The sequence below is a fragment of the Lonchura striata genome, chromosome 14, assembly GCF_046129695.1.
Source record: "Lonchura striata isolate bLonStr1 chromosome 14, bLonStr1.mat, whole genome shotgun sequence".
In the NCBI taxonomy this organism is placed as follows: domain Eukaryota; kingdom Metazoa; phylum Chordata; class Aves; order Passeriformes; family Estrildidae; genus Lonchura; species Lonchura striata.
The window spans coordinates 5,109,411-5,122,714 of record NC_134616.1 but is presented as its reverse complement, the minus strand read 5'-3'; the positions used below and the strand labels follow the sequence as shown (position 1 = coordinate 5,122,714).

Here is a 13,304-nt window from a genome sequence, read left to right as displayed (position 1 = left end):
AGGGAGAAGAACTCAACATAAGCTCAGGGAAGGTTCCAAATATACATACGAATTCAATACAGTAATTGCACAAAAAGAAACAGGGTAGTGTTAAAGGTTTCTGATCACTGAGCTTGGATTTTACATGCTGCACACATGGTCGGTAAAATAAACCTTTAATGAGCCAGATCAGGAAGGTTTTTGAGCCAGGATACGGAGTGCAGAGCTATTCTACAGAACTACACAAGATGTGCAAACCACAGATTATTAATATTAATCATTCTGTGAAAGTTAAGGTGAACATAACTGGTTCCAGCCAAGGAACTGGTTAACATTTTTATATATATATATTTTTCTGCCATTCCCAGATTACACTAAATCAAACACATTCAACAGATAAACTGATATTAGCCTTCTAAAAAAACCTTACTCAAATTTAAGTTTTACATGAGACAACTAAAAAGTTATACCAAGGATCAACAAAAGCTGAAATGGTGACTTTGTCTTCTGAAATACAAGCAATACACAGAAAATGCATAAGGCTTTTGATTATCACTGCACGGTTTAATTGCAGAAGTCGATGTCTAATGCTGACTTCTCCAAGAAGGTGTGACCTGGTCACCTCCCATCTGTCACCTTTCACTGCTGACAGATCTTTGTCTCGACCACGAAAGAGTTTTCAAAGTGTCTGATTGAGTGACAGTTCTCCGCTGCCCGTTTCTGCACACCTGGGGACGAGAGAGGACAAGAGGCTGAGTGAAGGGATCCCCAGCCCAGAGCAAGCACTGCCAGCCTTCCATCGCTGCAAGACACAATCATTCAGAGCATGGAGTTTCTCCAGCCAGGAACTGCCACCAGAACCTGCTGTGGGGCTGTTTTCCATCCCAAATCCCTCACCCAGTATTTGCACAGGGTGTGCTTTGCAGAGTACTTAAACTTGGGAGGATTTACCTCACTCTGGTTCTTCCTAACACTATTAAAGTGATTTTCTCTATTTTGGGACATGCTGGCACTGGGTCTGACCCAGGCAGCTTACCTGTATCAGCTGTGGCTCAGTAAGAGACAGGAACACTGCAGTCCTACCATCAAAGAGCTGCTCTCCTCAATCACTTCCATTTGCAGTAAAGTCGGAAGGATTTAGTTTGTTTAGTAAGCAGAAATTGCTCAAATGAAGCAAGAGAAGTACCAGCTCTAAACCCCACCAGGGCACTGCTTTGGTTTATAAACACCTAAAATCCAGGCTTGTCCTTCAATCCCAAGGCATCAGGATAGAGGTGAAGTTTCCAGAGCCAACCTAAGAGCATGACCAGGGTTTCTCCAAAGCCTCCAAGTTACAAATCCAGGGAATTGACACAGCACCTGAGGTCAGTTTGATCTAAGATGAACACACAAACTCCACAGAAGCTGGGGGCCAAGGCAGCACTAGCTCAATGAGAATAAATGAAAAGATTTTTCCAGAGAAGTTCCAGGAGTTTATCCACTGCAGTCTCATTTCTGTGACATGGCTGGTACATTGTGTGCTAGAAATGAGATGGGGAAGGCAAGGCAAGACTTGTCCCTGAACAATTTTCTCCTCAGTTGGATCAGATTTCCCACCCTCTCCCCACTACAGGCAAACAAGGAGAGTTACAGCACAGCAGCTGTACCAGGAAACATTTTCCATTTAGCAGAATCCTTTTGTACAAATTCTCTGCAGGAATCTTTTACTCTGCAGCAGAAATGTCAACATGTAAGAGCAGGATGATCTCAGGGAACATCATAAACACTCTTCACAGGGCTGTCTATAGACACAGCAGCTGTCAATTTAGCCTTATTCCCAAAATCATTCTCACAACAGCACAGTCACATGCCTCTGCCTCCCATGAGGGCAGGGTGTTTAGTGTTCCTCCATGTGTCCTACATAGAACCCCTCTGCTGCTCCCACAGAAGGAGCCTTGCTTCCATCCACAACAGGATGTTGTGTGCAGCAAGCTGCAGATGTGGCTCCTGATGCTGCAACTGGGCTGAGGAAACTCTTGCCCAAGAGCTTGGCAGCCAAACCAGAGCAGAGAGTCCTGACAAACCAAACATTTGCATTCTGAAAGGCTCTAACTGACAAAGGGTTAGCTCACTGTGTTTGGTGGGAGCAGCAAATACGAAAAGCTTTGAGCTACAGTGAAACAAAATTCACAGTATCAGATTTCTGCCCCCCCCAGGCCTTGTCCCAGTAGGTCAGAGCACAGACACCTCAGCTTAGTCCCTGTCAGGGGGTGGCAGGAGCACACAGGCAATAAAGAGCCAGAACTCAGCAGTTCCTCTGAAGTGTTCTTCCTCTTTCAGAGAGGAAGTCTGGGATGTCCGGAGATCACTGTTCAATTACTTTTTTTTTCAGAGCAAGTAAAGCAGAAGAAAATATTTTTATTTGCTGCTCCTGTAACCCAGTTTTAGATAGGACAAGGACAGAATAAGCTGCGCCTACAGAGACTCACATTACCTGATGGATTATATGAATTTTAGGGTCAAACCAACTTTTAACTTCAACCAAAAATTGGAACAGGAACAGACTTAAATTTGGTTTGGGCATGTAACCTGTAATTGTGCAACTGAAACTTTCTCAGCATGTTCACATCCAGACAGGGAGGGGAAATACCCAGCAGGGCGAGGAGTAGCCTCAGCTTCTGCTGAACACTCAAGATTTCCCAGATTAAAAACTCCCCAGGTTTAAGTTTTTACCCCTTCCCTGGTTAAACAATACATTTGCTTTTTCCTGAGGGGAACTTACCCAAGATTTGGTCTCTGCGCTGAAGCCTGAAGGTCTCTTTCCCCACACAGAGCTGGTAGATGAAGATGCCCAGGTCAGACACGTTGTCGATCTCCTCTGTCACCACCATCTCCTCACGCACCAGGTACGTCTGAGGCAGGTAAGAGCCAGTCTGCAAGAGACAAAGCCTGAAGGTACAGACTGCTGCTAACAAGGGACAAACCACTGCCTTTCTCTGCTTTGGAAGGGATTCAAGCAGCAGAGTTTTAATACCAAGATACACTGAGCTCAACCAGTCTCATACCAGGGAAGTTAAAAACTGACAGAGGCCATTTCCAACAGCTGCAGTTACATTCAAACAAAGCACAATTAACCTCAACTCTGCAAGCCTCATGTGAAGCAAATGTAAATAGAACCTGGTCAGGTTTATCTGTACACAAAGTTTGCAGCTAAAAGAGAAACAAAATATTGTGAAAGACTCCAGGTTTGAGGCAGTGTAATTCTAATATTAAAAAGGCAAGGCAACCTACAGAAGGCTTCACCAGATGCTCCCAGCACTACTGAAACAGCTTCCCACTCCCCAACTGCTAAAAACAGGGGCATGTCTTCATGAAGCTATAAAAAAGAATGCAACAAGCAAAACTAGACCAGTGGCCTCTAGAACCAGGTGTAAGAGAGCCAATGATTTTTTTTAAAAGTCTATTTGATGCATGATATCCAAGTATTGCGTTCAACTGGGAAGCAGCAGCCAGCTCTATCAACTTGACCCATAAATCATCTTGGAAAAACACTGGTTTTAGTCACTGAAGAGTCAAATGCTTGTGGTGATCTCATAACTGCAGTGCCAATAACTGGGGAACAAGTTCACATTGTTCTTTTCAGTAAAACCCTCATGGGGCGAGCGAGCTAGCCGAGAGTAACTCTCAGGTTTAGGCTTTCAATCATATTTGGAGCTTTATCAAATTCCTTTCTAACAGCTAAATTTAACCTTATCTGCTGGTTGCTTTCAGCTCTCATAAAGCCAGGTATTAATAAGAGCATTAGGCATGAATCTACTCAACATAATATACACTGACAGCTGGCCTGAACTTCAGTGCAGTGACTGAGCCGGGGGATTACGGACTTTGATGGAGGGAGGACTGTTCTAGCAAGGGCCTGGGGCTCAGGAGCAGCACCCAGCACTCTCAGCAAAGGCAGCCTGTCAGCAGAAGGCAGCAGCAAAGCTCCCACATACCGCCAGCTTGGCGAAGAGATCCATCAGATTCCTTGGAGGCATGACTATGGAAGTGTTCAGTGGGATCACGTAGCAGTTCCCCAGCTGCAGGTCGAGGTACGCTGTCAAAAGCTGTTTTAAAAACAAGTTTTTAATTAGTCAGGGTGTCTTTGATTAGGAGAATACAATTCCATCAGGAGCAAAGCAAGCTAAAAAAGCTGGAGATCACTCACAGCTACTACAAACGTGATGCATTCAGGAACTGCCCCGTGTAAGAACTGAACTGTTACCACTCTGGCAAACCAGCAATAGTTTAAAAAACTTTCCTAGATAAGAGAAAGCTGAATATAAAAGCAGCTTCTGCCATAATTGTAAAGGAGTACAGTTTGTACTAACACAGAGGAAGTATTTGGAATATGATCTCATAACTAAAAAGGTCTAATTAAACACAGTGCAAACAAAAGGTATCCAGCTGCTGATAAACAATGATTCCCTTTAAATAGTTCTTCAGGAAAAGTGTTGGTCCCTACAAAAATCTCATCAGCCTTGCCACTGAGTGCAAGAACTGCAGCAACTAGAATTATCTGTTTATTCTATCTGCATTGCCAAGGCTGGATTTACAACCAACCTCTGAGAGCTTTTACAGCTGACTGAGGATAATGTTAACACTATCAACACAATTTGATTAAAAAGTCAAATGAAAGCCACCCTCTCCTCTTTGCCTTACAGAAGCTCCAAGCAACTACACAGCACTGTCAGGTTCCAGTTTTCAGCTGCTTGAAGTGATTTTTCAATGCCCTTCTCCTTACACCTGTTTGCAATTCTACATTTTGCTGTGACATTGTGCTAAGTCCTCAGTCCCTTAACTCACATTTATGATGTTCTCTATTTACACAGGATTCTTTATCCAGCAGCAAGTGGCACTTGCAGATATCCCACGGGCGCTGCACAGCACTGAAATGCATTTTTCTGGGAAACAGCTCAGAGCTCCTACCCGCAGTGACTGTAACACCCGTGCAGAGTTAATCCCTCTGTTCCCGAGTTCACAGGGTCAGCTCTGGCACGCTTAAAGCCCAGGAGCAGCCTGTGCAGACCGGGAGCTTTGCGGCCCGGAGCCAATCCCCGACACTGACCCTGTCGAAGTCGTGCACGATGGCGGCGGGGTCGCTGTCGGAGAACTTGGGCACGGGCACGTCGATGATGGCGATGTTGTCGTCCTCGCGGATGTCGGCCTCCTCGGCGATGGGCAGGAAGTACGGCTCCACCGCGCGCTCCCGGCCCTCGTTCTCAAAGTAGCACATCTCCCCTCGGTACACCTTGTGCTGGGACACGGGCAAGGTGGGCAATGAATGCACAAAGCAGCTTTAACTCTGCGCTTCTGTCTGCTGAGACCGAGCACGGCTCTGTCACGCCCAAAGGACACACGCTCGCCATGCCCTCATCATCTTTCTTTCCCCTTCATCTTCCCAGTCTACTGATAATCCATTTATGTATTTTTAAATCAATGCTGTTTAAATAAAAAAGAACCCTCAGATTACCTTTGGCATGAAGTACTTGTAGATGCAGGCTCCACCCACAACAACCCCTGCCAAGATGAACGCCAGGCCCAGCAGAGTCAAGAGACATCTTCCAGATGAGTTCTCACCCCTGTGTGTGGCAACTTCTGGGTCCTTTAAATAAAGAAGGGGAGAACTGAGAAAGGGCAGTTGCTCTGAATTTAAAGAAAGTTGTTATCAACTGCTTCACCTTGATCCACTGTCTCCTATTTCTTCTAGGTGTGGGAATTACAAGTCAGCATCATAAAATAAAACACTCACATGAAATGTTACTGCATCAAATTAAGATCAGTTTTCAAACAGCACCAAGAGTATTTTCTGAGTTAGAGGATGTTTTCTAGACAAACCTTTGACCAGAAACTATTTGAGATGCACAAAAGTTAAACAACTGTAACAAAAGATCCTGTGCTGCAGCCACACTCTTGTACAAAAAGCAGGATTTGTAGATCAAGGTCATTAAAGGTACAAAGTGTCTTCAGGCCTCTTCCCCTCCTCCTCTCACTATCACGTGCATTAACATCACTTTTCCTCCCAAAGCTGGATTAACAGAAGAAGCCAAGATACAACTTTGTCTCTTGGCTGGAGAGAAGACAACTGACACGAGTCACCAGGTTTTGGAACTATTGATATGCACAAGCAAAGTCCATTATGAAAGAAAACAACTCATCAGCTTAAACACAGCTTCCAATTATGCCAAATAAAAACAACTCCCTGTGGCACATCCTACCTTGCAGCCTCAAAATAACCTTTTTCCTACCCAAATCTCAGGAAATTTTGTTTCTAACAGCCTGAAATTTCTCCCTTTAGCTCAGCAGCTTGTTTTCCCCCACCCACTGTTCCCTCGAACAAAGATGACTGCACCCAAAGGAAACTACTCTCCAGTGGTGGCGAGTTGTGCAATCCTCACTGCAAAGGCAGAGGTGGTGTCTGAAACGAAAATTTAACCTTCCAGAGCTCCTGCAGCACCTTCCCAGACTTCCAGCTGCAAGCCAAGTGAAGAGAACAGCAAAAGTGCTGTCAAACAGCAAACAATCAGAAGAGACATTCCCTCCTGGAATCACATGCTGGGTTTGAGTCTTTAAAAGGAAAAAACAAAACACAAAAACAACCACGAAACCCAAAATGTTTAGATAACCCCTGTATTTGGTCAAGAATGTCCCTTTAATGATTCCTGACTCCAGGATTTAATAGCTTGCTTTCAAGATCTGCTCTTTGTCCCAGTCAGGAAGGAAGAAAATCGGATTTCACAGTAAAGGATCTTTTCCTTTGAGGTGTTCCCAGAATCAGTGGCTGGGCTGGGCACAGCAGCTTCCACAGCCTTTCTTTATTTGGGTCCTGCAGAACACAACACATTTAGTGCCCCGTGTTCCCAACAAGCACCAGCATTATCACCAGGGCTGCAATATTTCCATGCTCAGCAAGATGCAGAGCATAAAAGTCAGAGCCATCAGTTATGCAAGTGCTGAAACAAACCCCAAGCTGTTTTGTGAAAGTCAATACTCCCACATTCCGCTCGCGCATCCTCCAAACACAAAAATGTTGGTTCAGCAGGACACAAGAAGCTGCTACAATTGGCATGTGAAGCATTTGTTAAAAAAGAAACCAACTACAAAACCAAAGCCAATCCCTTGTTTCAAGTCAGAATGATGCCACATTTCTGTGGCACTGTGTGAAAATCTCTTTTCAGGGTTAAGCAGCTGTAAGATGGAGATTAATTCTGTTCTCTCCAGGTTCTCCCACCCTCACCTCCACCTTGGAGCACCTTACTCATCCAGCCTGTCCCTACTTGAACACACCAGTCTGCACCAGTTTTCGCACTGCAGCCATCCCAGCGCAGGGGTGATGTCGACATCTAATTAGCTACACTTGCACTACACCTATTTCAAACAAAGCAAAGCTACTTGAGCATATGAAGCAGCAATGCAGGCAGCTGAACCTGAGAGGGAAGAGTTGACAGAGCTGCTAAGAGAACACAATAGCAAGGTTTTGCTCGAGCAGGTTACAAAACCTCTGCACAAAAGAAACAGGTAAAAGTCGTCAAAAACCTACAAAGAAAATGCAGCTCTAAGTTGTAACAAGCAAAGCGAATGAGGGATAAGAGACAAGAAAAATCTCTTGTTTGAACACTGCTGACAGCCCCAAAGAACCTGCAGGGAGAATATGCTGCAAGCTCAAGGGTTTGTGCAGATACTCCAGGGGGCTCTTATTGTGCTGTTTCAGCCAACATTAACCTTTAAGCTTGTTTGCTCTGCACAAAAATTCCAGCTAAAGAAGACATTAACAACCACTCCAACAAGTTTGTCTTGCAGTAAAATTATGAACTTGGTGTTTATATGCAACTCCAAGCCCTGAAGTCAGAGTGGAGAGTTGTTAAAATCCCACAAACATGTGTGCAAACACACAGAATATTCCAAATTGAGAGGAGCAGCTCTCATGAGAACAGAAAAAAGGGGTATGCTTATTAGAACTATTCCAGTCAGAACTTTCACAGTACAGGGCTAGTAAATATATGTATAACCAGTTGCCTAAGGAATAGCTGAGGAGTTTGTCCTCAAGAAACTGGCCAGGCTAATGACACCTTCAAATTTCAAATCCTTTATCTACCTTGTTTTCCCACTTTCTCTCCTTTTGATCCTGTAATTGAGTGCTACTGTATTAAATGTGCATGCATCAAACTGACAGCTCAGAAGAGTGCACTGAGCAAGAAAATCACTCTGCATCCCTCTTTTGGAAGGAAGGCTAATTCAGGTGAGGCTGTGTAGGCTGGTAGGGAAGCTGCTTTCCTGATTACGGCTTAGAAGGGAAGAAAAAAAAGAAAAAACATAACTACAGTTCAACTCCAAAAGTTTTGTTGTTTCTAAAATTTTCTTACTCTCCTATTGCAAATAAACTCAGTCCATGCCATCTTCCCCGTCCAGAGTCACTGATATATTTACCTACAGCCTGAGCCTCTCCATCTCCCTAAAAACGCAGGACACCTTCAAAACAAATTTCCCACAAACGGGGAAAAGTTCCACTCAAGCCAGCGCCGCGCAGCTCGCTGGGAAGGAAAACCCAACCACAGGGTGCTCGCCTGGGTTTCTATTTAAAACCCTTTATGGCAGGTTTCTTAATTTAAGCGCGACACCCTCGGATCACCGCAGCTGCCGGGAGCGGAGGACGAGCCTCAGCCGGCTTTGTGTGCCCGGGGGGCTCTGCCCGGGGGCTGTGCCCGGGGGGCTGTGCCCGGGGGCTGTGCCCGGGGGGCTGTGCCCGGGGGCTGTGCCCGGGGGGCTGTGCCCGGGGGGCTGTGCCCGGGGGCTGTGCCCGGGGGGCTGTGCCCGGGGGCTGTGCCCGGGGGGCTGTGCCCGGGGGGCTGTGCCCGGGGGTCTCTGCCCGGGGGCTGTGCCCGGGGGCTGTGCCCGGGGGGCTGTGCCCGGGGGTCTCTGCCCGGGGTCTCTGCCCGGGGGCTTTGCCCGGGGTCTCTGCCCGGGGGGCTGTGCCCGGGGGGCTGTGCCCGGGGTCTCTGCCCGGGGGGCTGTGCCCGGGGGTCTCTGCCCGGGGGCTGTGCCCGGGGGTCTCTGCCCGGGGCTGTGCCCGGGGGGCTGTGCCCGGGGGTCTCTGCCCGGGGGGCTGTGCCCGGGGGCTGTGCCCGGGGGGCTGTGCCCGGGGGTTCTGCCCGGGGGCTGTGCCCGGGGGGCTCTGCCCGGGGGCTCTGCCCGGGGGTCTCTGCCCGGGGGCTGTGCCCGGGGGCTGTGCCCGGGGGGCTGTGCCCGGGGGTTCTGCCCGGGGGCTGTGCCCAGGGGCTCTGCCCGGGGGCTCTGCCCGGGGGCTGTGCCCGGGGGTCTCTGCCCGGGGCTGTGCCCGGGGGGCTGTGCCCGGGGGTCTCTGCCCGGGGGGCTGTGCCCGGGGGCTGTGCCCGGGGGGCTGTGCCCGGGGGTTCTGCCCGGGGGCTGTGCCCAGGGGCTCTGCCCGGGGGCTCTGCCCGGGGGTCTCTGCCCGGGGGCTGTGCCCGGGGGCTGTGCCCGGGGGTTCTGCCCGGGGGCTGTGCCCGGGGGCTGTGCCCGGGGGCTGTGCCCGGGGGCTGTGCCCGGGGGGCTGTGCCCGGGGGCTCTGCCCGGGGGCTGTGCACGGGGGCTCTGCCCGGGGGCTGTGCACGGGGGCTCTGCCCGGGGGCTGTGCCCGGGGGTTCTGCTCGGGGGGCTCTGCCCGCGCCGCCCCGGCCAGCCCGGGGCCGAGCTGGGAGCTTTAAAGCGCCGTGAGGAAACGCGGCGCTGGCACGGGCCCAGCGCGACACCAACAGCCGGGGTGTCACGGGGCACAGCGACAGCGCCGCGGAGCGGGACGGCCCCGCGGGGCTGAGGGGAGCCGGTCCCGCAGAGCGCGGCGGGCCGGCCGCCGCACGAGCCGGAGCCCCGCGGCCGCCGCCGCCTCCCGCGGCCGCCAGAAAATGGCGGCGGCTCCGTCTCCTCGGCCCCCCCACACCGCCCCCCTCCTCCCGCCGCCGCCGGCCGGGACGGCCCTGCTGCCCGCACCTTGTCGGCCACCAGCGCCTCGGCCGCCTCCTTCTTGGGCTCATCCTTGAGGGCGAAGGGCGAGTTGAAGGCGATCTTCACCATGGCGCCAGCGCTGCTGCCGCGTCCCGGAGCGGCAGCGGGGACAGCGCGGAGGGCGGGGCGGTGTCTGCGGGGGCCACGCCCCCAGCCCCGCCCGCGGGCACCGCCGGGCGCGCCCCCTGCTGGCTGCGCCCCCGCACGGCTCCATTCGCCGCACCTCCGTTCCCTTCGCTGCTCCGTTCTCCCCACAGCTCCATCCCCTTACAGCTCCATTCTCCCCACAGCTCCATCCCCCTACAGCTCCATTCCCTTCACAGCTCCATCCCCCCTCAGCTCCATTCCCCCCACAGCTCCATCCCCCCTCAGCTCCATTCCCCCCACAGCTCCATTCCCCCCACAGCTCCATTCCCCCTCAGCTCCATCCCCCTACAGCTCCATTTCCCCTCAGCTCCATTCCCCCCACAGCTCCATTCCCCCTCAGCTCCATTCTCCCCACAGCTCCATTCCCCCCTCAGCTCCATACCCCTACAGCTCCATTCCCCCTCAGCTCCATTCCCCCTACAGCTCCATTCCCCCTCAGCTCCATTCCCTTCACAGCTCCATCCCCCCTCAGCTCCATCCCCCCTCAGCTCCATCCCCCCTCAGCTCCATTCCCCCCTCAGCTCCATTCCCCCCTCAGCTCCATCCTCCCTCAGCTCCATTCCCCCTCAGCTCCATTCCCCCTCAGCTCCATTTCCTTCACAGCTCCATCCCCCCACAGCTCCATTCTCCCCTCAGCTCCATCCCCCCACAGCTCCATTCTCCCCTCAGCTCCATCCCCCCTCAGCTCCATTCCCCCCACAGCTCTATCCCCCCACAGCTCCCTCAGGCACCAGGAGCGGGTCCCGATGTGGAGAGTCGGGATTCAGGATGCTGGGAAAGGCCTCCGAGACCACTGAATCCCGCCTGGGACTGATCCCCACCTTGTCACCAGCCCAGAGCTCTGAGTGCCACCTCCAGTCCTTCCTTGGACACCCCAGGGATGAGGAATCCACCACCTCCCTGGGCAGCCCCTTCCAAGGCCTGACCACCCTTTCCATGGAGAAATTCCTGCTGCTGTCCAGCCTGAGCGTCCCCTGGCCCAGCCTGAAGCCATCCCCTCTCCCGTCCCTGTTCCCTGGGAGCAGAGCCTCCTCCGGCTGTCCCCTCCTGCCAGGAGCTGTGCAGAGCCAGAAGATCTCCCCTGAGCCTCCTTTTCTGCAGGCTGAGACCCCCCAGCTCCCTCAGCCTCTCCTGAGGCTCCCTGGGCACCAGTCCCAGTGCTCTGCCCTCACTGTGGAAAGAATTTCTTCCTCATGTTGAGGTGGAACTTCTCGTGGTTTAGTTAATGACCATTGCTCGTTGTCCTGTCACAGGGCCTGGCAGCATCCTCTGGCACCCCTTGGAGATATTGGTATGGATTGATGAGATCCCTCACAGTTTTCCCTTCTCCAGACTAACCAAGCCCAGCTCCCACAGTCTCTCCTCATCAGAGCGATGCTCCAGAACCCTCATCATACTTGTGGCCTCTCCAGCAGCTCCTTTTTTGTCCTCAAGTAACCCAGAGCTGGGCACAGCCTTCCAGAAGTGCCTCAGAAGGGAGAATGGAACACTTCATACATTTGACTGTCTGAAACAATCTTCATATGGATGGAAATCTGTGTCCGTCTCTCTAGAATTCGACTTTACAGCTCTACAAAGAAATCTGGTTTGAATCTGGTGCCCACACCATGGAACCCTTCCTTACAGACAGCTGTAATTAAACAGAGCTGAACACTTATGCAAATATTGCAATAAGTAATTCTTCTAAGTGTAAACAACATGCAGTGTGTATTCCAGCATTCAAAGCATGTTCCTGTTATTCCACAGATGGAATACACTGTGTTTCCTCTCAAGATCATAGGTTTGATATTGCTGCCTTTCATGTCCATAAGGGTTTTGACTTTGACTTCAGTCAGGGAAGAGCAAACTGTTTTATGTCTATTTAGCCTGACTTGGTCTAGTAACAGAAAATACTTTAACCTCATTTTATCAAGAAACCAGTGAAAAAGCAATTTTCATATTTCCCAGCTTTAGCGTGTTGGGAATAAGTCAAGCTCCACTCTCAAAGTCCTTGGAACACAGATTTAGAACACATTAAGAAGTTTCCTGTATGTCCAATGCAATATCTGTACTCTCCAAATTGGCAGTTGATAAATGCTGTGAATAATTTTTGGTATCTTAATCTAATGTAATTGCTTCATGCTTAAACAAATTGTCTTTAGCTTCCAATTACCCAACACGTTTATTTGAAAAAGAAGGCAGAAGTAAAACTAGAATAGCACAGAAATAGATCCCTGCTTTTTACCAGCTGTACATCCCAGATGCCTCACTGTCCATGTTCTGTTTCAAGGGGTGGACACACCTGGAAATATTGTGAAATATTGAAATATTGTGGTCAGAGAAAAAATAAGTTAAAGAATAGAAGGTTTGTTTTTTTTTTAATTTAAACTGGAACTTTCATATGATTTGTTGTGGATTTTATTTTAATGTGCATTTCTGTAGTGTATGTGACAATTATTTATCTTAACATGTTCAAAACTTATTTAAGATGTGCAGTGTCTGGGAGAAAGTCATTCCAGCATCATCAAACAGTTTTACACAGCTGATACTCTCAGTTCAGTCAGCAGCAACTCCTTCCACACACATCTCCTCCTACAATAATCTGTGTTTTGTAGAATACCAGCTTGGGAAGACATAAGAAAAAGATTTTATTTTTTTTCCCTTCTAGAAATCAGCAGGATGTTTGACTGAATAAATACTAGAGAACTCCATGGGTGACTCTCTCACTTCACCCCTAAAATGCTTTTCCACCTTAGTCCTGGTCCAGTTTTCTTTCAGACTTTTGCTATATATTGACTGCAGTTAGGCCTGGAAATCCCAAGCCATCTAAAGTCATATCATTTATTCTCATGAATTCTGCAATGTTTCTGCTTTTCTTTTCTGTTAAAATACCCTGGGGTGAATTTCCTGATATTTATTCTGAGGTTGTCTTTATTACCTTGGCAGGGAAGAGATTATCCCATGGTGCTTCATTATCTTTTCAATCCTTCTGGTGTCTGTAAAGTTAAAGCAACACTCCTCTAAAAAAATAACAAATACATGAAGCAAGTTGGTTTAGAGACTGCAGAGATTTGGCCAAGGGAAGGGAGAACTGGAATGCTGTGGTGGCTGTGATGCTGTTACCTTTACTCCCAGAGAAGAGAATTGTATTTCTTAGAAGT

At 49.7% G+C, this 13,304-nt stretch overlaps 1 protein-coding gene across 1 annotated transcript; it reads right to left on the bottom strand.

Moving 5' to 3' along the window:
* Nucleotides 1-302: 302 nt before the first annotated feature.
* On the bottom strand, nucleotides 303-10,160 carry ITM2A (integral membrane protein 2A). The gene is made up of 6 exons (XM_021537736.3): nucleotides 10,003-10,160; nucleotides 5,471-5,602; nucleotides 5,066-5,254; nucleotides 3,954-4,064; nucleotides 2,741-2,891; nucleotides 303-707 (listed from the first exon to the last, which is right to left on the bottom strand). The coding sequence occupies exons 1-6, from the start codon at nucleotides 10,084-10,086 to the stop codon at nucleotides 619-621; spliced, it is 756 nt and encodes a 251-aa protein (XP_021393411.1). The 5' UTR covers nucleotides 10,087-10,160; the 3' UTR covers nucleotides 303-618.
* Nucleotides 10,161-13,304: the final 3,144 nt, after the last annotated feature.

Bases quoted from the DNA above. Each gene is read 5' to 3' on its own strand.
- ITM2A (XM_021537736.3), bottom strand. From the start codon at position 10,086: ATGGTGAAGATCGCCTTCAACTCGCCCTTCGCCCTCAAGGATGAGCCC. The intron at 5,603-10,002 runs GTGCGGGCAGCA...CTTTATTTAAAG, and splicing joins AGGCGCTGGTGGCCGACAAG to GACCCAGAAGTTGCCACACA. The intron at 4,065-5,065 runs GTCAGTGTCGGG...TTTTTAAAACAG, and splicing joins TCGTGCACGACTTCGACAGG to CTTTTGACAGCGTACCTCGA.